The sequence below is a fragment of the Aspergillus clavatus genome, genomic scaffold (assembly GCF_000002715.2).
Source record: "Aspergillus clavatus NRRL 1 1099423829791 genomic scaffold, whole genome shotgun sequence".
In the NCBI taxonomy this organism is placed as follows: Eukaryota; Fungi; Ascomycota; class Eurotiomycetes; order Eurotiales; family Aspergillaceae; genus Aspergillus; species Aspergillus clavatus.
Genome location: NW_001517108.1, coordinates 977,956 through 1,000,799, shown reverse-complemented (window position 1 = coordinate 1,000,799; position 22,844 = coordinate 977,956). Strand labels below are relative to the sequence as shown.

The 22,844-nt window shown below is 49.1% G+C and overlaps 9 protein-coding genes across 9 annotated transcripts, besides 3 other annotated features; 6 read left to right on the top strand and 3 right to left on the bottom strand.

The window, feature by feature from the left end:
- Positions 1-280: 280 nt before the first annotated feature.
- Positions 281-1,307, bottom strand: ACLA_071170 (uncharacterized protein; the record flags this gene model as incomplete). Its single annotated transcript, XM_001275509.1, has 5 exons — positions 281-436; positions 489-596; positions 649-813; positions 866-950; positions 1,048-1,307. 5 exons carry the CDS (start codon positions 1,305-1,307, stop codon positions 281-283), a joined length of 774 nt encoding a protein of 257 aa, XP_001275510.1.
- A 765-nt stretch (positions 1,308-2,072) lies between these two features.
- Positions 2,073-3,477, bottom strand: ACLA_071160 (basic helix-loop-helix domain-containing protein; the record flags this gene model as incomplete). Its single annotated transcript, XM_001275508.1, has 2 exons — positions 2,073-3,352; positions 3,414-3,477. The coding sequence occupies 2 exons, from the start codon at positions 3,475-3,477 to the stop codon at positions 2,073-2,075; spliced, it is 1,344 nt and encodes a 447-aa protein (XP_001275509.1).
- A 307-nt stretch (positions 3,478-3,784) lies between these two features.
- Positions 3,785-3,807: a microsatellite.
- Positions 3,808-4,924: 1,117 nt separating this feature from the next.
- Positions 4,925-6,788, top strand: ACLA_071150 (uncharacterized protein; the record flags this gene model as incomplete). The annotated part of the gene is made up of 4 exons (XM_001275507.1): positions 4,925-4,980; positions 5,079-5,190; positions 5,360-6,544; positions 6,666-6,788. 4 exons carry the CDS (start codon positions 4,925-4,927, stop codon positions 6,786-6,788), a joined length of 1,476 nt encoding a protein of 491 aa, XP_001275508.1.
- Positions 6,789-7,054: 266 nt separating this feature from the next.
- Positions 7,055-7,093: a microsatellite.
- Positions 7,094-7,231: 138 nt separating this feature from the next.
- On the top strand, positions 7,232-9,273 carry ACLA_071140 (putative HET domain protein; the record flags this gene model as incomplete). The annotated part of the gene is made up of 2 exons (XM_001275506.1): positions 7,232-7,538; positions 7,601-9,273. 2 exons carry the CDS (start codon positions 7,232-7,234, stop codon positions 9,271-9,273), a joined length of 1,980 nt encoding a protein of 659 aa, XP_001275507.1.
- Positions 9,274-9,755: 482 nt separating this feature from the next.
- ACLA_071130 (cytochrome c oxidase assembly protein) lies at positions 9,756-10,656 on the top strand (the record flags this gene model as incomplete). Its single annotated transcript, XM_001275505.1, has 4 exons — positions 9,756-9,916; positions 9,964-10,033; positions 10,095-10,536; positions 10,607-10,656. The coding sequence occupies 4 exons, from the start codon at positions 9,756-9,758 to the stop codon at positions 10,654-10,656; spliced, it is 723 nt and encodes a 240-aa protein (XP_001275506.1).
- A 659-nt stretch (positions 10,657-11,315) lies between these two features.
- ACLA_071120 (replication factor C subunit 5) lies at positions 11,316-12,673 on the top strand (the record flags this gene model as incomplete). Its single annotated transcript, XM_001275504.1, has 6 exons — positions 11,316-11,402; positions 11,476-12,098; positions 12,156-12,324; positions 12,381-12,479; positions 12,533-12,588; positions 12,649-12,673. The coding sequence occupies 6 exons, from the start codon at positions 11,316-11,318 to the stop codon at positions 12,671-12,673; spliced, it is 1,059 nt and encodes a 352-aa protein (XP_001275505.1).
- Positions 12,674-13,822: 1,149 nt separating this feature from the next.
- ACLA_071110 (mitochondrial 54S ribosomal protein uL16m) lies at positions 13,823-14,645 on the bottom strand (the record flags this gene model as incomplete). Its single annotated transcript, XM_001275503.1, has 3 exons — positions 13,823-13,995; positions 14,061-14,525; positions 14,588-14,645. The coding sequence occupies 3 exons, from the start codon at positions 14,643-14,645 to the stop codon at positions 13,823-13,825; spliced, it is 696 nt and encodes a 231-aa protein (XP_001275504.1).
- A 341-nt stretch (positions 14,646-14,986) lies between these two features.
- On the top strand, positions 14,987-18,441 carry ACLA_071100 (replication factor C subunit 1; the record flags this gene model as incomplete). The annotated part of the gene is made up of 5 exons (XM_001275502.1): positions 14,987-15,073; positions 15,153-15,177; positions 15,228-15,315; positions 15,382-17,774; positions 17,828-18,441. 5 exons carry the CDS (start codon positions 14,987-14,989, stop codon positions 18,439-18,441), a joined length of 3,207 nt encoding a protein of 1,068 aa, XP_001275503.1.
- Positions 18,442-19,100: 659 nt separating this feature from the next.
- Positions 19,101-21,824, top strand: ACLA_071090 (Sin1 family protein; the record flags this gene model as incomplete). Its single annotated transcript, XM_001275501.1, has 3 exons — positions 19,101-19,123; positions 19,202-19,684; positions 19,766-21,824. 3 exons carry the CDS (start codon positions 19,101-19,103, stop codon positions 21,822-21,824), a joined length of 2,565 nt encoding a protein of 854 aa, XP_001275502.1.
- Positions 21,825-22,609: 785 nt separating this feature from the next.
- Positions 22,610-22,651: a microsatellite.
- Positions 22,652-22,844: the final 193 nt, after the last annotated feature.

Below are 22,844 nucleotides of genomic sequence, written 5' to 3'. Positions count from 1 at the left end.
TCAACTTGTCCGTAGATGGTTCGTTCCCTGGGGAAAGAGATAGATGCCTAAATCTCCGAGTCAAGTGTCATGCGCCAAAGTCTTGTTACACAAGTGCATATTGCATGCAGTGACTGGGCTTGGTCCCTGTAACAACAGCCGCAGCTTCAGGATTGTCCTCAGCTATCCAGTTGCGCTCTCTATCATCGAGTTTTTGAGCCATATGTCTGTGGAGTAATTTTCATCACGCCCGAGACAGGTGATACTGATCAAGTATGAACATGGTCGGAATCGCCGTCATTCAGACCGTCTCCGATGGAGAGAATAGATCCAAGGCTGCCTCCGATCGTATGATCGCATCCTTCAACCCAGCCAAGGGGGCAGTATTGTTTTGCATTGACCTCAAATGGTCATTCAACTGACCCAATAGATCTAGAACTTCCGGATCATCCTCCAGCTATAAAAAAGAGTCAGTACGTTATATGTCCCCCATTTTTTTGGGAGTTTACCTCATCGAAAGATGACTGCGAATCTTTTGCTTCGGAAATTGTGAATGCTGATTGGCCTTGGCCCTGTATCTTAGAAGCTTCATCGAGTCGCCGGAGTACCGGATGGGCCTTGGAAAACCATGAGCAACGTAGCAAATGGTCACAACTTACGATGACTTACGTTCTTCATCTGTCGTTTTCGCTCTGCCTCTGCACGGGTTGCATTTTTCTCCATCTCCTGTAGTTGCTTGGTTTCGCTCGCTAGCAGAGCCTCTTCTCTTTCAATCTCCGCTTTCAAGAGGTCAATACTGTCCGTCACAGTAGCTAAGCTGGACTCCAGAGAAACCTAATTCTGATATTAGTAAAGCAAATGCAAGGCACTCAAGGACATCACGTACATGCTCGTCAAGCGCAGCCTCATACTCAAAAACAGAATCCTTGGCGACTGGTGGGAACGGCATTCGAGGGAGCCTTTTCCCGAGACTTTTGAATCACCCATTAGCCCAGCTCTATCCCTTCAAGCGATCGCAGACAGGCTCTCCACGACCCATGATGCGTGACATTGCAACAACGAACATACTTCCTGACAACGGCCTGAACCGCCGCCTGTGCTTCGATGCGCTTGCGCTCATTCTGATGCCGCACAATGACCGGGCGCTCAAGCGATCGAAACATATCGCGGATCTTGTCTTGCACGGGCTCAGGCAGAGTCGTCCATTTGGACTTGATCGTACGCTCGGAAACCTGCCGAACTTGAGGCTTCAAGTACGCAAAACGCTTGCTGCGCGCCGCATTGTCATGCGTATCTGCTTCGCTGGAATGCTTCCTTTTGGGAGGCATTCTGTGGAGCTTCGGTCCAGAGATGACGAAATGCAGTGTAAATAGTGGTGAATATCAAATAGGTGGGTATGTTCTGTTTGTTGATGCTAAGATAACTGGTTGCTTTTGGTAGGTTTGATGCGGCCAACGGAGTACAACAACGCGCTCTGGGCGCTGTCACATGCTCTACTCCCACGGACCAACCATATTGAGGCAGTGGGTGGAGGCGCATATCACCATGAGATGCCCACTACCTTACCTATATGGTACCTTAATACTTATCCATATGGGGAGCATGAGCAGATCATAAAGAACATCAAGAGCTCTCTAGAGTATCAGAATTCCTTTAAAAAGGAAATATCGGGAAATAGTCTAATGTGTGCTAGGAGTGATTGTATCCAACATCTATGATACAGTCTTCTTCTAAATATGGCAACAACACAAACATGCTTGCCAACACATTGCAGATTTTCCTTCTCAGTATATAGTATCATCATGTGCACATTAGGCTTGGCCTCGTAGAATTTGGTGTAGTATAAAGATAACTCAAGGGTATAATGCTATATACCGACAAACAACAATCAGGAAGAAATGAATTATTGGGGGGAGGGACACATAACCCCGAAGGTTGGGCCCAGATTCGCAGTAAGAGAACGCCTGCGTGTCTCCCTGCACAATATGCACCATGTCCAATCGCTAAAACGCTTCAATGTCGACAGATCGAGGGGAGCATTCTCAAGGGACCACAACTGAAAAGATATCATCATCGCATAAGTTCTTTGGTGGTCATCGTGGCATCACGAGGCCGTTCATAGTTTTCAACTCCGCTAGCTGTGCCTTGAGGATGTCGTTCCCCCGCAATATCTCCTCCAACCAGTCAGCAGCCTGCGTCAGCATTGCGCTTTTACTAAAGCCGCCGCCGTTCAGCCCGGGCACAAGTGAGCACAAATCGTCAAAGCCTTGCCTGATCAGATTCCTTCGCTTCTGCTCTGACAGGATGTGGTTGTTCCTCTTCTGCTCTTCCGTCAGGTTCTCGCGTGCTGCTTTGTTGCTTTGCTGCAATTTAGGCTTTCTGGATGTCTCATTCGATGTGCGACGGGGTTTGCCGCCGGCCGAACTCTTGGACCGTCTTGACCGGGGTCTCGCACTATCCGCGTCTGAGTTTTCATCGTCTTCCTGCTTGATGGAAACCCGTTGCCTCTTCTTTGGCTGCGAGAATTCCTCCAAGCCACGATTAAAATCCCTCGGTAAATTGTGAAGTGGACCAGCAGGGCCAGACTCTGTCCACTGAGGATTATAACTGCTAGCTGTTCGTTCAGGGCTAGGTGCTCGAGTATTTGCCGCGCTGCTCTGGGGCTCGAGGCATTCTAATTTCACAAGGAGTTCCTTCGTTCGCTCCTCTTCATTCGGCTGATCAGGTGGTGCTATATAACCTTGGTCCATGAAACTGATATCAGAGCCCCAGTGTAGTGGCCCTACTTTCGCCGACGCTTGTTGCTCGGCGGACATCGGCTCTCGTACATCAAAAAGCATTTCCGAGGTGTGAAAGCCAACAGGAAGGCGTGCAGGTGTGGCACTCGGCTGTTCAATGGCCACATGATTGCTTGGCTGAGGATTCTTGCCATGGCCGTTTGTGACGGGACGGTTGAAATTCATGTCCGGTATCGACGGAAAATGATGCCCATACGTCGGGTTAATATCGGACCCAACCATCCCATTTTGATAAAGCATGGAGGCTGCAGCAAGTATATCCGAGTTCGTGTTCGTGTGGTTTGGCATGAGGCCTGTTCCGTGTTTATCCATGTCCTGGGCGTGCGATGGCTGTCCAAGTGAGGTGGTGGAGCCTTCAAACGTCGGTGGTAATTCGGTAGACCACTCGAAGTTGATTGGATCCAGGAATTTGTTCGTCTGATTGCGCAACCAGAAGTCGTCGGTGAAATGATTTGAATTCATCGTCGTGAAGAAATTGTCAAGCATATTGGACTCATTATCGTCCAGCAGAGCCGGGCCTGGAGGCGGCGCCGGTGCAGGCTCATAAGGGGTATCCATGGGTGATAAAAATGAATCTAGAAGCAAGCGTTATTAGCCGGATGGCAGTGGAAGATGGGTTCTCTGCGAATGACATACAGCCAAAAGGACCGTGGCCGTCTCCTTTCTGTCTCGGGCGGGTCTCGGGGTCTTTCATGTTCATTATAGTGGTGTCCAAGAGAGCGACACGTTCGGAGATTGCTGAGTATTTGCTGCTTGGATTATCACAAGCAGCGACAAGACAAACACAGGCGCATGCCTCGATCAGCTCGGGATATCAAGAAACAGGTGTTCTGAGAACGAGGATGATCCCGCCTTCGAGCGCGAGAGTGGATGTGGATTAAAGACTAGATGGCGCGCTTAAAACTGACGGTCTCTTTTCTTCAGATATAGTACGGGAAGGCCCCAAGATATAAGAACAGGGGAGGCGGTCTCTGGCTTGATCGCGGGGCACAAAAAGGTTTTAAGAGACAACAACAACAACAACAACAACGGTTATCATACAAAACTAACAGCAGAATCCTTCCCCCGCATTTGAGTTCATATGCCAGAGGAGCGAGAAGGAGTAAAATAAGGAATGATGACAGTCAGAGAAATAATGACAGTCTGGAGTCTGGAGATGGTCTGGCGGAGAATGATGACTATGAGACATCCCGTTCGGTCTTTTCGAGCCGATCACATGCAAAAAATTCTTGCCGCAGAAATGTGAGGAAGAAGGTCGCGTGACGTAACTGCTTTACCAAAATTACGTCTCTGTGCCTGGAAACTCTATGGGATTCTGGAGTATGGTTTGGTAATTTGCTCGTTATAGATATTCTCGGAACAACTGCCCAGAGGAGAAGGAGCAGCGATGATGGACTGCCATCAGTTCGAACTCTTTTACTGATGTGCTCAAGGCTGGAATTTATTATTGAATGTGCGATTTAGCATCTATCTACTCTGTAGATGTCTAGTTGACACTTCAAACCTCCTGTTCCCAAGCCAAGGGTTGATGGTCGTTGATAGACCCAGCTTTGCGACATCAGACCAGCACTCTTTCCAGTACGGATGATCGTCATCAACCACCCTGGCACCCTCGACTAGTTCTCACTTCTTACCCCTGAATCGGGCTTGGACTGGGGGACTACTGCTTATTCCAAGTCCACAACGGAGATTGTCGTCAAGCCTATCAGCCACCACAATTATACGGCTCTTGTGCGCGCGAACTCCCAAGGACCGAGGTTGGAACTCGCGTTGTACATACAAAACACTGCGACGGAGCGGGCATACAGATCGACTACCGAGAGTGGTAGCTTTTCCAAACTCCTATCCCATCAATTACCACTGCTTCTGAGTTCTGCTACCACTGCTACTTCGACAGCACTCTCCAGAACGCTGTTGGTGGCCCTACCCTCTGTTTCTGGTGAGCTATTCTAGGCATTTCCCAACATCCCTTCTTGAAATCTGGACCCCATATCAGAATGTCTGTCTTGTGATTACCGAGTTGGGTATCTTGCAACTTAGTTGCTGACACATTATCCATCGCTTAGATACCGGGTAAATCTAGGGACATGATTGATACTCTCTGCAGCGAATCATATCAACGATGAATTGAGAGAGACGCGAGCATCATGCAGCCCTTGATGCTTGCCCATGGAGACAAGAGCAAGACTCGAATCCTGCAGCCGTAAGTGCGATCCTTCCTGTATATTATTTTAGTGATGACACACGGCTTCTCTCATCGCTGTTCCGTATGCATTGTTGATTTTTCTTTCCTTATCAAAGAATACTGCGGGCATATGCGATTGGATATCTTTCATCAACAACACCAAGAGTTGTATCATATTTACGGCGCCTCAAGGCTAAGGACTTGAGCAATAAACAAAAAATCGAAGAGGTATGTATTTACTTCCAACGATTGATGAGCTTCAAGCATCAATGTGCATGTGATAAACCTTCCAAACATATGCCCACTTTATGTACCGATGCTGCTAGATAATGATTATCGAAACAGGCAGTCATCAAACCTATGTATCACCAAGTAGGCACTAACACTCTGTGTGCAGTTATCACGTACATTGACGAGTGCGTTCCGTCTCGACAGTTTTCCGACATTTTGCGCAATTTTAGTCGGAGGTTCAACGGCCTTGCCGATTGTTCTACTCCGACTCTGTGCGCTTGTCGGTAGTAATCTTAGTAAAAGATCCGACGTACACAAGTCTCGGGGCTTTTTACGGTTTATTCGCTTCGTTGCAGCGTTCGTGTCTGCCTGGTTCAGCTTTCAGCTCCTCAATAAGAAACCAATCAGACTTCAGAGCCTCCAGAACTCAAGCCATGATAGCACTGACACCAAGCAAGGTGCCCCTACTGGACTGGAGAAGGATTTTGCATGTCAAGTCCGGCCTGCTTTTGCTGGGAGAACCATGGATCTGACGCTGTTCACATTTACCAGAGCAATGGATGTCCTAGCCTGCTTTACATGGTCTCGTTGGCGAAAATGGCGGAATAGTCAGAGTCGTTGGTCATTCACAGAGGCTGTCGCTCCCATGCTTGCTGATGCGGGACTTTTTGCGGCCAGTTCAGCTGTGGTGATGTGGGCATGGTTCTACCTTCCTGAACGCCTACCAAGATCTTATGGAAAATGGATCGATGAAGTAGCAAAGGTGGATATCCGTCTCATTGAAGCACTTCGTCGGGCAAGGAGAGGGATATTCGTATACGGAAAGGAGACAGGACAGTCACCTCTTCTTGAGTCTATGTGCAAGGATTACAATTGGCCTATAGAGTGGGGAGATCCAAAGAAGACAATCCCCATCCCATGCGAAATGGTGCACATGGATTGCGGTCCCAATTGTGAAAAGCACGCTTTAATGCGGTTTCTCCGAACATTTAAGTTTGCCTGTGCAACCTACGTCCCTCTACAGATCGTGTTCCGTCTGCGTTTAATCAGGACAATGTCTTCCCTTCGCCGGGCCCTGGCTGATGCCTTGCGCACGTCTACTTTCCTGGCCTCTTTCGTGAGCATTTTCTACTACTCTGTGTGCCTAGCTCGAACAAGAATTGGTCCCAAGCTTTTCAGCCGAGAAACGGTAACACCACAGATGTGGGACTCTGGCCTTTGTGTCGGCGCTGGGTGTCTCATGTGCGGATGGAGTATTTTGGTCGAGAGTGCGCGGAAACGACAGGAGATTGCGTTGTTCGTGGCACCTAGAGCTGCCGCAACTGTGTTGCCACGGTATTATGACAAGAAGGTATGTCGTTGGTCTTTATGATGTTACCTCGCGCGACTTGGGGATGGTTACACTCCCTGTCGTTTCACCCCGTCTTCATCAACGCTTCCACCGGTCTCTGACATCTCATTTCTCGGTCCAGTATCAGCACCGAGAGCGCATTACTTTCGCGCTTAGCGCTGCCATCCTCTTTGCTTACCTTCATGAACAGCCCAAGATGGTTAGAGGTGTCTTCGGTAGAATTGCAACACGAGTATTGAAGTGATACACCATCCCATTCAACTCAGGGGACCATGCATGACGGGATCTTGAATCGAAACATTTTTATTAACTTATATCCTTAGAGAGACGAAGTTGTCCGTCTCCTAGTACCTAAGTATACCAAAGTTCTAGGCGGCATATTGGTTACAAATCGATGGATGGAGATTAGATTGTAGCCAACATGTTAGTGTCGGATCTGTCAATGTCGTTTGAGACCTACAAGTACCAACATTTATTTCATTCTAAGAGTCCCATTCAACTCAGGCAAAGATATCTAATTCTTATGCGGGATATCTTACTCTTATGCGGCAAGCGTAGTTGGCTAGTGCTACCAGAACTCAGCCATACTCAGGCAACCATAACTTACACAATGGCATCGTCTAGTTTCATTTTCACCGACCACCAGACCGTTTCAAGATTACCCTATTACCGATATAACTACTCATAATGACTCTATGCGAAATCTGTAACTCTCTCAGCTTTGAAGAAGACAAGTCCGGTCTAATCGGGACCCAACTGGGCGCCTTCAAAGAAATTCAGGCGAGAGCGGCTGATGGCTGCGACGCCTGTAGATTCTTCAAGAATGTGCTGCAGACTTCAAGTCGCTGGAGAACAAAACTCGACGAGCTCTCCGAACGAGTAATCTTCCTCGATAGTCTTCGTCTTGACGCAAGAAGACCAACCGCAATTAATTCCTGCGTGTACTCCGTGGATGACCTGTGCTTGGACCTCTGTGTTTCGGAAGATCATGAGGGTGTGTTAGCCGCGTTCTCTTACTCCGTGGTTGTATATGGGTGCAGATGCTGATTTGCGCAGGGCCCCGAGACGAGGACGTGGATTGTGTTCGACGTATTCCAGTCAATTCTGAAGATGAAAAGTGCCTTGCGCAGATTCGATCTTGGAGTGCCGAGTGTGCTACCCATGACAGCTGCACAAATGCAACTGCTGTGCCTCTGCCACAAAGAATCATTAAAATCTCGCCAGATCCGACGGTTGCGCCTTGGTTGTGCTCATCAAATGGTAGATCAGGTGCCTACGTGATTCTGAGCTACTGTTCCGATGATATTCATTCAACTCAGGAGGAACTAGGAGACAGCGATTCTACCATCCTGGATGTGGATTCACTGCCTAGGACCATGGTAGATGGAATTGATGTCGCCCGTCGATTAGGATATCGATATCTATGGAGTCGGACCCTCTGCATCTCCAGAGATGACTGGGAAAAAGACCCAGCTAAGGTAGTATCTATCTACGGCCAAGCAGCCCTGATGCTTGTAGCAACAGCCGGGGAAGACGCGAGTTCAGGGCTTTTTCATGACAGACAGGTCTACTATTCTCCTGCACTTGGTCACCAGAAAGACAGGTACCTTCGTCAGAAGCATCTGCGATGGACATCATATATAGAAGAGTCAGCAGTGGCGAAACGTGGATGGGGGATTGTTGAAAGGATGCTGACTCCTCGTATTGCCCACTTCACAAAGCACCAGTTGATCTGGGAGTGTTCATCAGGCTTCCAATTCGAAGCTTCCGGGATCCTCGACAGCAAAACAGGCTCTGGACAGGCTAGACAGCACTATGCCAAAAAGGTCGTTCAGCCGTACATCGATGACTTCATTCAGGGCCGGGATAAGGACACCAGGAGCATTGGTAAGGGTGCAGAACAAGTGGCACGACTTGAGGCCTGGCATCGCTGTGTCAATGCATATTCAGGTGGTTCGGTCACTGTACCATCGGACAAGCTGCTCATCATGGCCCCTCTTGCATATGTATTTAACGACGGAACTCTGGGCGAGTACCTAGCAGGTACCTGGAGCAAAGAGATAGCCTTCGGGCTGGCATGGGCTCGGCCCTACTTCCTTCTACGACCAACATCTCAGTACAGAGCACCTAGCTGGAGCTGGGCCAGTATCGATGGCACTGTTGACTCACTCTGTTTATCGTGGCCAGAGGATTTAATGCAAGGGCATGCCGACAATCCATTTTGGATTAAAAGATACCAACCCCGGCTGGTCTCTCACCACATGATACTCGCCGACCCATCTCGCCCTCACGGGGTTCTACAAGAGGGCTCGCATATTGTCATCGAGGGTTCGTGCATTGGGGTTCAGAAGTTAACAGGGGCTTTGTTTGATCAGGACGCGTTCCACGTTACAATGGTCCTTGACCAGTCACAGATGTTTGATTGTCCGTGTTGTAGCCCCAGGCCCGAGGAGACTCAGCGGGCAGACCTCGCCGAGTTTAACAGCCAGATTCAACACCATGTTTGCATGATAGTGCAAGGAGACGCATGGAGGGTGCAAGAATCATGGAGCGCTGAGCGAGGATTCTGTGATCTCCTGGTTCTGAAAACCACAGAGAGAGGCGATGCTTTCGCAAGGGTTGGATTTTTCCGGCTCCAGAAAAAAGCAGTGTGGGGCGAGGAGAAAGTTGATTCCCATGCTATTTTTGATGCTTTGCCCTGGGAAAGAAGGGAATTGAAGCTGGTTTGAAGAAACTTCCTGCATGCACAACTAAAGAGCAAGAGTGGCCTCCAAGTATATTTCCCTGTACCAAATATTACTATTTCCTGTGGTCACTACTCCAGGTTGCAAAAGTTCACCGTAATTTGTCACATGGCTGGCTTAGAAAGTTGCAAGCAAGTCTGCCATCACGGCCCAATATCAGGCTAGTAAAGAAGCCTCAGATGTGATTGCTGATCACTCACTATAGCTTGACTTTTGAGGAATCTATACAGAGGTACGGTCTAGACGGATGAAATACAAAGCACAATCCGACATTCACGTGATTTTTTCTTTCTGTCCAGTTCCTTATCGATAAGATAGTAACCGAAGCCAAGCTTACGTCACGTGACAGGATCTTCGTCCCAGCCCATTGTCGAGAAGAATGACATCCCCAACATATCTGCAAATCAGTCAATTTCACAGTCATGTTCAGTCGTATAGCATTTCCAGGGACGCAGCTCCCGTCTGCGATGGCCGGATTACGGCCATCTGTGTGTTCTAGAACACGTTGCTTTGACACTGGGAGGAAATTCTTCTCCCACAATTCGTTCCTGCGCCAGAATGTACATCAGAGTGGTTCTTCCGCGCCTTTCAATACACCCCAGGCGCAAAAACGCAATGCATCCGTAATGTACGAGATACGACTTTCAATCGGCGATATTTTCTGACTTTGTCTAGGTATTATACTGCCAGTCTCTTTCTTGGGACTTTAGCACTTGCTTATGCCTCCGTTCCTCTATATAAGATGGTACGCTATGACCGTAAGCCCTTTTTAATGAGCTACGAAGCTTAACAATTATTCCTTACAGATCTGCCAACAGATGGGCTGGAACGGTCAACCAGTCCTGACTCACCGCGCTGGTGATGGCGATACATCCAATCGGGTAACTCCAGTGACCGATGCTCGTCGCCTTCGAATTACCTTCAATGGTTCGGTTTCGGACGTGCTGCCCTGGAAGTTCACACCTCAGCAGCGGGAAGTCCGGGTATTGCCTGGGGAAACCGCGCTTGCTTTCTATACCGCGACAAATAAAGGCCCCACGGACATCATCGGCGTTGCAACATACAGTGTGACACCGGGACAAGTGGCTCCATATTTCAGCAAAATCCAGTGCTTCTGCTTCGAAGAACAGAAGTTGAACGCCGGGGAGTCCGTGGACATGCCGGTCTTCTTCTTCATCGACCCAGATTTTGCCACAGATCCGGCTATGAAGGGCATCGACACCATCACCCTGTCGTACACATTCTTCAGTAAGAGATCATCTTTCGGCGAATGCTGTAGGAAATATGGGGCCGAAACAGATTGCTAATGAAACAACAGAAGCGAAATACGACGATAACGGTGTCCTCAGACCTATAACCAGCAACTAATACTCATGTTTAAATGATCCTCGCCATGCTTCAAAGTCGTTCTCGCTTGCTTTGACTAAGCTGGTTGACAGTGTTGTAGCACGGATTTGCGTCCCTGAAGCCGGCCTCGAACTTCAAAGAATTCTCGCTCCTTCCGATTCACCTCCGATGAAGGCCTCTGTACACTGCTCGTCCTTGCCTATTCATTCTGATGAACAGTGACTCATCTCCTCTCCGAAAACAGCCACTTGAATGTAAAATATTAGACAACAGCATCTCTTGAGTTCTTTTTTGTATCATACCAATGCATATACTGTACATAGCCTCTTGTATCTACAATCAACCGGTATAAATCAGATACTCAGCGAGTCATATTGAACACCCTTTACTAAGACATTTCTTCTAATTGCAGACGAGGCCTACTGTAAGGTATGATTCAGTGTTGCGAGCAGCGAATGAAGTGGTTCCTCATGGATCACGTGTATATGATAGAACTTGGGGCGGCTCCGTGCACGGTCCATCAATTAAGCTCACGCGTCACAACTCGACGCGTCTCAATCCGATCAAAGCGATTTGGAATACTCAGTCGCAGACCACAAAGCAAAGCGGTCTTTTGACTTATTCGTGATAAGACTTACATAGCAGACTTTCCTGTTGAGACTGTACCAAACGGCACCATAATGGCTCTCCTGGTCGACAGATTGCGACCTCGTTCGCTTGATGCCCTCTCCTACCACCATGAGCTCTCTGCACGTCTGAAGTCACTGGTAAGGAAACTTAAGAAAAAAAAAATGGCTGGACTACATGGATAAGACTTCTCTGACACCTTGAACTTGCTAGGCTCAAAGCGGAGATTTCCCGCATCTCCTGATGTACGGACCCTCAGGTGCAGGCAAGAAGACCCGTGTGATTGCGACGTTGAAAGAGTTGTACGGCCCCGGCGTGGAAAAGATCAAGATTGACGCCAGGGTTTTCCAAACGACAAGCAACCGCAAACTCGAATTCAACATCGTATCGTCTGTATATCACCTCGAGATCACCCCCTCCGATGTTGGCAACTATGACCGTGTGGTTGTCCAAGAGCTGCTCAAAGAAGTCGCACAAACACAACAGGTTGACCTCTCCGCAAAACAAAGATTCAAGGTTGTTGTCATCAACGAGGCGGATCATTTAAGCCGCGATGCACAGGCAGCACTGAGACGGACTATGGAGAAATACAGCCCCAATCTGAGGCTGATTTTGCTTGCAAACAGTACCTCGAACATCATTGCTCCTATCCGTTCTCGAACCCTGCTGGTCAGGGTTGCGGCACCTACCGAAGAGCAAATTTGCGAGGTTCTGGAGAATGCTGGGAAGAAGGAAGGCTGGCCTGAGGCTCCGGGTCTCAACCAGAGGATAGCCAAAGAAAGCGAACGTAACCTTCGGCGAGCGCTACTCATGTTCGAAGCGATATATGCGCAGACGTAAGTGGACATGTTCTGCTAGGAGGTACTGATTTACGACTAACTGAAATGATCCAGTGAGAAGGTCACGGACAACACTCCAATTCCCCCACCCGATTGGGAAGCACTTATCTCTTTGATTGCAGATGAGATTCTTGCAGAGCGGTCTCCCGCTCGATTACTGCAGGTCCGCGCACGGCTTTACGACCTCTTGACGCACTGTATACCACCTACAACTATCATCAAGGTTGGATTGCCCAACTCGAGGACTGTTGGAAGTGCTCTGTGCTGACCAGTTCACAGACTTTGACTTTCAAGCTCGTTTCGAAGGTCGATGACTCTTTGAAGCCTGATGTTATCAAATGGTCTGCGTTCTACGAACATAGGATCACGCAAGGAAGCGTAAGAACTGACATTCTGATGGGCATGGACAGGGATGCTAACCGGCCGAATAGAAAGTAATCTTTCACCTGGAGGCATTCGTTGCCAAGTTCATGCGTATCTACGAGAGGTTCGTTCCGTGACTCCATAATAACAGGCTATACATTTCGGATGCTAACGAGCGACGTAGTTACTTGATGGGTATGGACTTTTAAACCTACATTTTCTAACGATTAATGAATGTATAATATGGCAGCATTTCCAGAAAAAATAGAGGCCTTGGATGCATCATCCTATTGACTTAGAATACTGTAATCCTGAACCGCGTGATTTTCCATACTGAATGATCAGGCAAAAGTCCCTTTTGATGTACAACTTACTAGGTATGTCCATTTAGGTTATTGAAGTGGTTTCCTTGACCTACTACTGTTAGTACAGAACAATCCATTCAACGATGCACACTGAATAAGACAAAACTTGGTCTGAATCTCTTTGCAGAATCAGGTCTCATTGATACTCAAACAGCATGGATGAACTCCTTGATAGCTGAACTTGTTGCTTGCAAGCGTTAGAGAAAGCGCTACGTCATACCTGCTATGACCCGTTGAATAAGTAGACGTAACCCGCAAGACAGTTGAAAACCTTCCCAACAATCTCCAAAGTTTTGAGAGATCAATACTAGTGATACTGTTACATCAATTCTAAAGACCAAACTAGATATAACCTTGAGAACGCAAGCGCATCACCATGTCCAGCTCGAACCTTTACGACATCGAACCAGGTGGAGAGAGCAATCAGTATACATCCCCTGAACAACATGAAGAGTTGATTTCTCTCTGTAATAAATTAGGCTAATGATGAAGGACAGATATGAATCTATCCGTTTATTCACGCAGCCACCCGCAAAGCAGACAGGGCAGCTTGGTGGTATGCTACCTATCTATGTCATCCAAAAGAACGGAGTACAGAACTGACTCGAACCTAGCAAATTCTCCGCATACAGAAAGTGAAATGAAGATTTATTTCGACTCCGATAAGCCCAGTGAAACGTTCAACGAGGAGGACAATAAGGAAGCACAAAAACTTGAGTTGGGAGAAGAAACAACTAATATTTCTGGAGAAACGGATAAAGGTATGGTACTCTCAATTTCCCCTTCTATCTAACTCCAGAAAGAGGACATAAAATGGGTGGAAATACAGACATAAAAAGAATCTGGGGCTAATGGTAATATACACAAGACCTAAAGGAGGACGAAGCACCAGCGAAGGCCAGAAGAGAACAAGGATATGGACCTGGTTCCGGCGTTGGTGCTTAACCGGCGCAAAAGCATGCGTGAGCAATGTGGCACAGTGGTGACGGTAATTTATTGAGAAGCGGAGGGGCTGGAGGAGGTGGAGGAGGGTGGTGTGGCCATATCATTTGATCCGAGGGCTGGACTTCTTCGTGGTCGCTTGAGGCTTTCAAGAGTAACACCATTGCCGAGCTTTGTCAGGCCGACGACAGGAGGGTCGCCCTTCTTGACAAATTCCCAGAGACCTATTCCAGAAGGAGGGTATCAGTATTGAACCTTTGTATATTTAGTATCATGAAGAGAATCATACCAGGCAATTTGTGACCCGCCAAGCGGAAAGCTTCCCTCGCAATCTTCTCATGCAGATCACCCTTGAGCTCAAAAACAATTCTGCTTACTGGCACTCTTGCAGTCCAGTAGTCGAACTTTCCCTTACCCTTACCCATACGTTGTTCATTACCCTTGGTGTAGACACCAATGTTGGCACTGACCCGCTTGTACAACGAATAGTTCATACCCCTCAGCCGTCTCTTGATTGTCTCCTCGGCAAGCTTGAGCGAAGCCGCCGGGAGTCGGCGGTCGTGATCCTTCATCCGCAAACCATAGTCACCCCAGACAACAGTCGTACCCCGAGAAGATCCGCCGGTAGCAACATGTGGACGACCTTTCGGAGACTTGGACTTTTCCATAAACTTTGGCGTCAGCCAGTCAAGAGCCGGTGTGGTTGTCGAGAAGCATCGTGCGAATGGCAGAGCTGCAAAGGGTGTCGATAGACCTGTGCAATTTCAGTCAGTTAATCACGAAGACAAGATGAGAAATTCTGTCGGAAAGACTCACATGTAGGCCGGAGAAAGGCCATCTGGGGCCCAGCAAACATCTTCAATTGAGGACCCATTGCGAAAGTTGACGCCGGGTCTTCTGCACACGATATACAGGCACAATTGACCACAGACTTCTGGCTATCGGCGTATCTGCATGTCCGATGTCTCTGCAGTCCCAAAATGGCAGAGTGTGCCGCGCACGTGCCACTGAGCCCCTGCTTATGTAACTAAATTAGATCACGTCGCCCAGTAGGTTCCAGGCGCGTCATTCGCGTTTCGCAGGCGAGCTTAAGGTGATTAACGAGGAAGAGAAAAAGCTTGTGGTTGCCTGGCCGGTGGTTATTTCTGTTTTCTTCGGTGATTTTTTTTCTCTAACGTTGCAATCGCAGAGCATGTTGAATTTGAAATAGACATCATGCCTGCTGATATTAGGAGCTTCTTTGGTGGCAAGTCCAGTCAGGGCTCGAATGCTTCTCCCGCAAAACCACCAGCAAAGAAAGAAGTAAGCTTAGCGGGAAACAGCTTCTCTTATTTATTCTATCTTCGATTTGTGATGCTGATTTTGACTTCTTCAATTGTAGGATGCCTCTGCCGCTCGAAAGAAGCGTAAGCTTACCGGAGGAAGTCTTCAACTCCCCGCGCTGATGAGATCGAAGGAAGCAGGAAGATTGTCGACGATAGTGAGGACGAAGAGGACGTGATTCCCAAGCCTTCCGCTCCGAAGGGTAAGGCGCCCAGCAAACCGTACGTAAAGCCTCGTCCAGGTTCTCTTTTGATTCTCTTTTCGCTTCTCTAACATCCCTTTCTAAGTAAACCCGTCGAGTCCAAGGGGGAGCCGACAACCACATCGGACTATTTCGGATCCTCTAAGAAGAGAGGCAGGCCTACCAAAAGCGACGTTGCAATCAAGGTACAGGAACCCGAGCCTTCTGATCAGACGCCAGCTACCAGTCGCCGGACCGAAGCACCTCCAGAAACGAAGGACAGCAAAGAATTGGAGCAGCCACCAAAAGGACGCTCTCGCAGGGCCGCCAAGAGAAGCGTTGTCGTTCTTGAAGACGCCGACGAGGGATTAGGAGACGATGACATTCACGCGACAGAGTACCGGAAACCCGGAAAATATGACGATGATTATGTGGAGGAGGATGATCACAACCAGGGCGATAGTGACTTCGAGGAAATGGCGATCAAACCGGCGAGCGTAGCAGCCGGCAAGCCATCACGAAGAAAGAAGGATACTACGCCTGAGTCAGAAGACGTGGCCATGGAAGACGCACCCATCGAACCGGCGAAAAGTTCGCGTACAGCCAGGAAACGAAAGTCGGAGGCCGTTGATCGGGATGAAGACTACGAGGTTGCGAAACCCATCAAAGGGGCAGCCGGAAGAAAGACAAACGCTTCGGCTCCTGCTACCAAGAAGGCCAGAGGATCCGCTGCCCAAAAAGATCAACCGGAAAGTAAAGAGATTCAGGATATTTTTGACAGTATCCCAACAGTGAAACCCCCTTCTCCACCACCACCAACGGGTGAGAAGGCGAAATTCAACTTTGCTGCTACACAAAGGTCAAGGGATCCTGTAGGGGGCGGGAGCACAGAATTACCTGTTGGGGCAGAAAATTGCCTGGCAGGGTTATCCTTTGTCTTTACAGGGGTTCTTGATACTCTTGGCCGGGATGAAGGACAGGCCTTGGTCAAGAAATATGGTGGCAAAGTCACTACAGCTCCAAGCTCAAAGACAAGTTATGTTGTTCTGGGGAGCGATGCTGGCCCCAAGAAGCTCAAGACAATTCAAGATCACAAACTGAAAACCATCAATGAAGAAGGCCTCTTTGAACTGATCCGGCGACTTCCAGCCAATGGCGGAGACTCTAAGGCGGCTGAGAAACATGCGGCCAAGAAAAAGGTCGAAGAGGAGAAGATCAAAGCAATGGCTGCCGAGATTGAAGAAGAAGAGAAGCGCAGGCAGAAGGCCAAAGAAGCGTTGGCTTCCAAAGCACCTGTGGGATCTCAACCGCCGTCTTCTTCCCAAGCTGCCAGAACCGATGATCAGCTCTGGACAGCGAAGTATGCTCCCACATCGATCAACATGATCTGTGGAAACAAGACTGCTGTTGAGAAACTCCAAAGCTGGCTTCATGATTGGCATAAGAACGCAAAAGTCAATTTCTCCAGGCCTGGAAAGGATGGTTCCGGGATTTATCGCGCCGTCATGATCCATGGACCTCCTGGTATAGGTAAAACGACCTCAGCGCATCTGGTAGCCAAAATTGAGGGTTTCGATGTCGTTGAAACGAATGCAAGTGACACAAGAAGCAAAAAACTTGTGGAAAGCGGCCTTGGTGACATTCTTGACACAACTTCCTTGCAAGGTTATTTCTCTAGCGAGGGCAAGAAGGTGGATAGTGCAAAGAAAAATTTGGTTTTGATCATGGATGAAGTTGATGGCATGTCGGCTGGCGATCGAGGGGGTGTCGGTGCCCTGGCCGCGATTGCAAAGAAAACCCATATACCCTTAATTCTCATCTGCAATGAGCGAAGATTACCGAAGATGAAACCCTTCGATCATGTCACTTATGAGCTGCCGTTCAGGCGGCCGACAGCTGAACAGATCCGAGCCAGGCTATCAACTATCTGTTTCAGAGAAGGCTTGAAAATCCCCCCACCAGTGCTAGATGGCCTCATTGAAGGTACAAACTCCGACATTCGGCAGGTCATCAATATGCTCTCTACTGTGAAGCTTGATCAGCATAATCTCGACTATGACAAGGGACAACAAATGTCCAAGGCATGGGAGAAGCATGTTATTTTGAAGCCATGGGATATTGTTGGCAAGATTCTGAACGCTCAGACATTTGCTCCCAGCTCCAAAACTACTTTGGGAGACAAGATCGAGCTCTACTTCAACGATCATGAGTTCAGCTACCTGATGTTGCAAGAGAATTATTTGAGAACTAGACCCACACTGGCAAACAACTACCAAGGCAGGGAACAGAAACTCAAGCTGCTAGAATTAGCAGACAATGCTGCTTCCAGCATCAGTGACGGTGACCTTGTTGACCGGATGATTCACGGAACACAGCAACAATGGGGTCTTATGCCGACACATGCTGTTTTCAGTTTCGTTCGCCCTGCCAGTTTCGTTTACGGGAACATGATGGAGCGCCCTGGTTTCACCAGCTGGCTGGGGCAGAATAGTAAACAAGGTATGTCACCCTTTTGCAACAGAGTATACAACCTATTAACGTGCTATCTTCAGGAAAATTATGGCGCTATGTCAAAGAAATACAGGGCCACATGCGTCTTCGCGCATCTGCCGATCGTGATGAGATCAGGCAGCAGTACATCCCTTCTCTGTGGGATAATATGGTCCGCAGGTTGATGAAGGAAGGCAAAGAAAGTGTTGAAGATGTCATTGAATTCATGGACAGCTACTTCCTTACACGGGAGGATTGGGATGCACTCGTTGAGCTTGGCCTTGGTCCTATGGATGAATCTAACGTCAAGCTGGAAACACAAACCAAGGCTACCTTCACACGACTGTATAACCAGCGCTCCCACCCACTGCCGTTCATCAAGGCCAGCAGCGTCGCAGTACCGAAGAAAATGCCAAAGGAGAAACCTGACATTGAAGACGCCATTGACGAGTCAGACGAGGCCGAGGTTCTTGATGACGAGGTGCAGGACAACGACGAGAACGAGGAATTGGACCTGAAGAAGGATAAGTACGTCCGTTTGCCCAAGAAGGCCGCAGCGAAAGGCGCAGCGAGCAAGGGCAAAAAGGGCAAAAAAACCAAAGCCGACGATGATTTTATAGACGATGACGAGAAGCCAAAAAAAGGGCGAGGGCGAAAGCCCAAGGCCAAGGCCTAATCTGTACTTAGTACATTTGAAGCTGGAGGACTACGTACAGGCATGTCTTATCTACTCTTGTTTTGATATGTTGTGGAGTGTGCTGGAGGTCGATTCTATGGGCGCTGCAAGGCAAATGGCATAGATACTACTTCGACTGTACTTAATGTAAGATATTTGATAGATATCGTGAACTAGCACTTCTGTAGGCTATATGTATTCCTCTGTGGATAATAGTAAGAGAGGATGTTCGTGAGTTGAATCTGCAAACCAGCTATGTAAGCTCAGACCATTATGATATACTCCAGATTTTGATGCGAAAGCGCTGCTCCTCACCATAAAGGACTCTTGGCTGATCTGCGGAGTAGTGGATGAGCGCACCGCCACATGATCCCCTCTCCACCCACCAGTCCATTACTCCTCATAAAGTGAGATTAATACATTCTTGCATACACCACCACATTCTTTATCTTGTGTTTCTTCTCCTGTCGCAGGCTGGCCCTGGCTAAAATGGAGTAGCTCTTATCTTCGAAAAATTCCACCGCATGACCTTGGTGCACTTATTGCCTTTATCATCGCGGTCAGCGACTCAGCAACACCACTGTCTTCGATCCTTTCCCTCCCTACCTATCTTGACTTGAGTGTCTCTTGAGGGCTCAGTCTTCAACCGGTTGGGGAAAATGTCGCTTCTTCACAATGATGAGTATGTTGATAGTTCTACATTGCTCTGGCATTTCGCGCACCGCTCCTGCGGCACGGATACTGACTGACTGATTGGCAGCTTTACGATCTGGCAAGTACGCACCTCATACCTCTCTACAATCAAAGATGGGGTAGGCGAAAGGCTCATCAACGTCAATCATTCGGTTCTCAACACGCCCGGATTTCGCGCAGCCGGCTGGTCCTCGAGCTCCACGAATCCCAGCAGCCAAGCTGCAGCGGTCCAAGCGAAGCGAGCAGCTTCCCCTCCCATACCCACCACGGCCGCCGTTGCCTCGGAATATTATCGAGTCGGCGCTTCTAGAGACGCAAACACCCTGCGGAGATCCCGATTCGGAGATGAAGGAGAAGATGAGGAAGGAGGCATGGTTACTGGCAAAGGCAGTACAGATGTGCTGGGCCGCCGACCCCATGGTCGAGGTGGGAAACGGACTCGCCGGAGGGACCGCCAGCAGAACGAGCAGCAGAAACAGAGGGACGCAGAGGATGACGACAGCAGTGATCTGAGTGATGAGAGCGATGATGACGGAGATAGTACCCGGAGGTTCGTCAACCCCGATGTTATATTTGCTGTCACGGTTGGATTTGCCTCTTCGCTAGGACTACAGTGCTGATATTGTCGCAGGGCTTCTCAGATACAATTCTCCAAGATGCCGATAAGAACACGAGCTGGATCCTCTCCAATCCGCTCTTCGGATCGCAATGAAGGGCCAGAAGTCACCGTCACGTCACCTTCGCACCCAGCATCGGGCACGCATTTTCGAACAGGGTCTCTTGGTAGTGCGGTGAATGCGAATGAGCGACGGCCACGGCGCGACACTACTACTAGCAGCGATATGTCTACGGACAACGAGACCAATGACATGAATACCTCGTTCAAAAGGCGGCAGATTCAATTCTCGGCCGAGGATAAAATCATCGAGTTTCAGAACCCGCGTAGGACTGTCAACAATAGGAACATGGGCGCTATGGCCCTCGGCGGTCTCAGCGAGGCAGCAGAAGACTCGGGTGCGGAGTCTGTGGGATCGGCGTTATCATCTGATTTTGACGCGACGGCTGGCTCGGGATCTCTTTTGGAAGACGTCGGGCTTACTGGTGGCTTGGACTCTTCTTCACCAGTTGCCCTAATGCATAAATTGCAGAACGGGGCTGGGTCTCAGATTGCGTCTCCCAGGAAGCCCAGAACTCCAGCGCCGGAGTTGCAAAACCTACCGCCACCTCGTCCTATCAGCGTATTACAATCAGTAAGCCTACTCAGTCAGGCGCTGAAAGCCCGCAATCGAGCGCCCACCAACCCCGTCGAGAAATTTGCGGTACTCTCCGGTAAAGGATTGGCGGATGCCCTGAACATCAAGCTTTATGTTCCATTCTCTTCTGATCCTGAGGAACCACTTGACCTACAGCTTTCCAGAGAGTCCAAGCTTTCAGAGCAACCGGCACCGGCGACTGTTGCCGAGGCCATCGGCTTGGCGCTCTGGAGGTACTCGGAAGAAGCTCGTCAGCCGGGTATCGAGCGGGGCAAACTGAATGTCAACCGGTGGACTCTCCGGATGGTGGAAGATGGAGAAGTGGAATATGATTTCCCCCCGTTGAGCCGAGCATCCCACATTGCAGACTTTGCATCCAACAACAACAGAGCTGCCGGTGCGAGGGGCCGAGTGAGAGGCAAGCAGTATGATGAATTCGCCTTGGTAGAAGCCTCAGAGGAGGAATTCCAGGAGAATGAGAAGCTATTCCCGCATTACAGCCAGGAGTCGCCTACAGAGGACGGCGGTCTTACAACGCCTACTGCGCCCACTGCTCCATCCAATCAGCCGAGCCCTCAAATGAAGACTCCAATGCCCCGCCCCAACCCTATACTGGGACAACCCTTCTCCTCTGCCTTGAATGACAATACCTTAACACCAGCTGATCGACCTGCGGTACCTGCGTACCATGCCACACCTCGTATGGGTGTTTCGAAGACGCTCAAGATTCGGTTCATGAATCTGGAGGCGGCCACTCACGTAACGACACTGAACACATCCACCGACAGCTACATCGCCGAAATCCTCGATTCGGTCTGCAAACGATGGGGTCTAGACAAGGGCAATTACATCCTTCGAGTGACGGGCTCAAACACGATTGCGCCACTGGACCGGACAGTGGAGGCGCTGGGGAATATAACGGAGTTGGACCTCGTACGACGCCGCTTCGGGGCGGGTCCCATGTCACTGACGGGATCACCGGGCAGCTCCTCGCCCAACGCGCCTCTCCTCATTGACAGCAAACAAGCGGCTGCCAGCAAGAAGAGCAAGAAGAGCGGGCCACGCATGCTGCATCCCCTTACTCAGAAGCAGGACCTTACGGGTGGCTCTTACCGGCGCTACCACGTATTTCGGAAGCAGTCCATGTCCTTTACGACGTCGAACCATCGCATCCTGACCTTTGACAACGACTACATGCACATCATGCCGGGGGACACGGGCAAGGCGGCCTCGGACACCAAGACTCGGTCGATCAGCTTCAACGATGTGGTCGGGTGCAAGGTGAGTCGGCGACACCCGAAAAATTTCCGGGTGGTTGTCCTGCGCGGCAACGATGCCAACGAGCAGAAGCGATATGATTTCGAGGCGCGGAATGCGGTTGAGGCCAACGAGATTGTGGAGGAGATCAAGAAGAACATGGCGCATTATCGCATTTAGCGAGGTTACGTTGAGTTGGTCCTGGGTGTGTACTCTTTTGAGCCTTCACGGAAATGGTGTTTATTGGCGCTGGACTAGGGTGTCGGAGATGATTTTCTCTGCTGCTTCCCCTAACTTCTAAGTGTATAACTACCTAGTACTTATGTATGCGATTACCCCTCGGTATGTGGGAGCAAATCACGACGAAATGAAGCATTACTACCCAATTAATTCACTGCTGAAGGTTTTACCATATCAAACCATAGGCAGATTTGCCTCCCTAGTACATCCTAACTACTTGGTACATAGTACTTAGTACTTACCCACCTAATTCAATAATAATCATAATATGGATAACCGAATCGACAAGACTCCGAAGCGGGGCAGTGGGCGGGTCCGCAGGTGATGAAGTCACCAAGAAGGCCTGAGCTGCGACCTGTCTCACTGTACCTATGTTCAGGGGTAGATAGACGATGGGAGATGGACACTAGATGGAGGAGTGACAATTGATAACGACTACTACTGTTAGGTTAGTTAATATGTAGTAGTGTCTTGTTCCGACAGAGAAGCAAAAAATAAAAAGGTAGTAAGACACATACATCACTCCAGGCGGTAGTGATGATCTCATTCTACTATGTATGTTTTGTCTGGATTAACCGACGGAGGATCTATGGGAGGATGGGAATTCAATTTCCGGCCAAGACAGGGAAAGAGAGAGAGTGTGTGTGAGTGAAGAATCGTATGGGATACAGAAGAAGAGCAATAATAGAGTCGAGTGATGACCTCGTCGAAAGGACTTGAAGAAGCATCATCATCGCCATCATCGCCATCATCGTCATCGTCATCATTCACATCGAGAACTGTCCCCGCTTGGATGGCCTGGTGGCCTGGTGGCCTGGATGCCTCGATGCCTGAGGGTTCCCCAGCTTCGACCACACACGTTCTGTTAGATCCTACATAGTTATCGCGATGGTCTGTGAGTCCTGTCACACGAGGACAAGGATCATTTAGAATTAAGGAAAAAACCCTCTATATATAGGA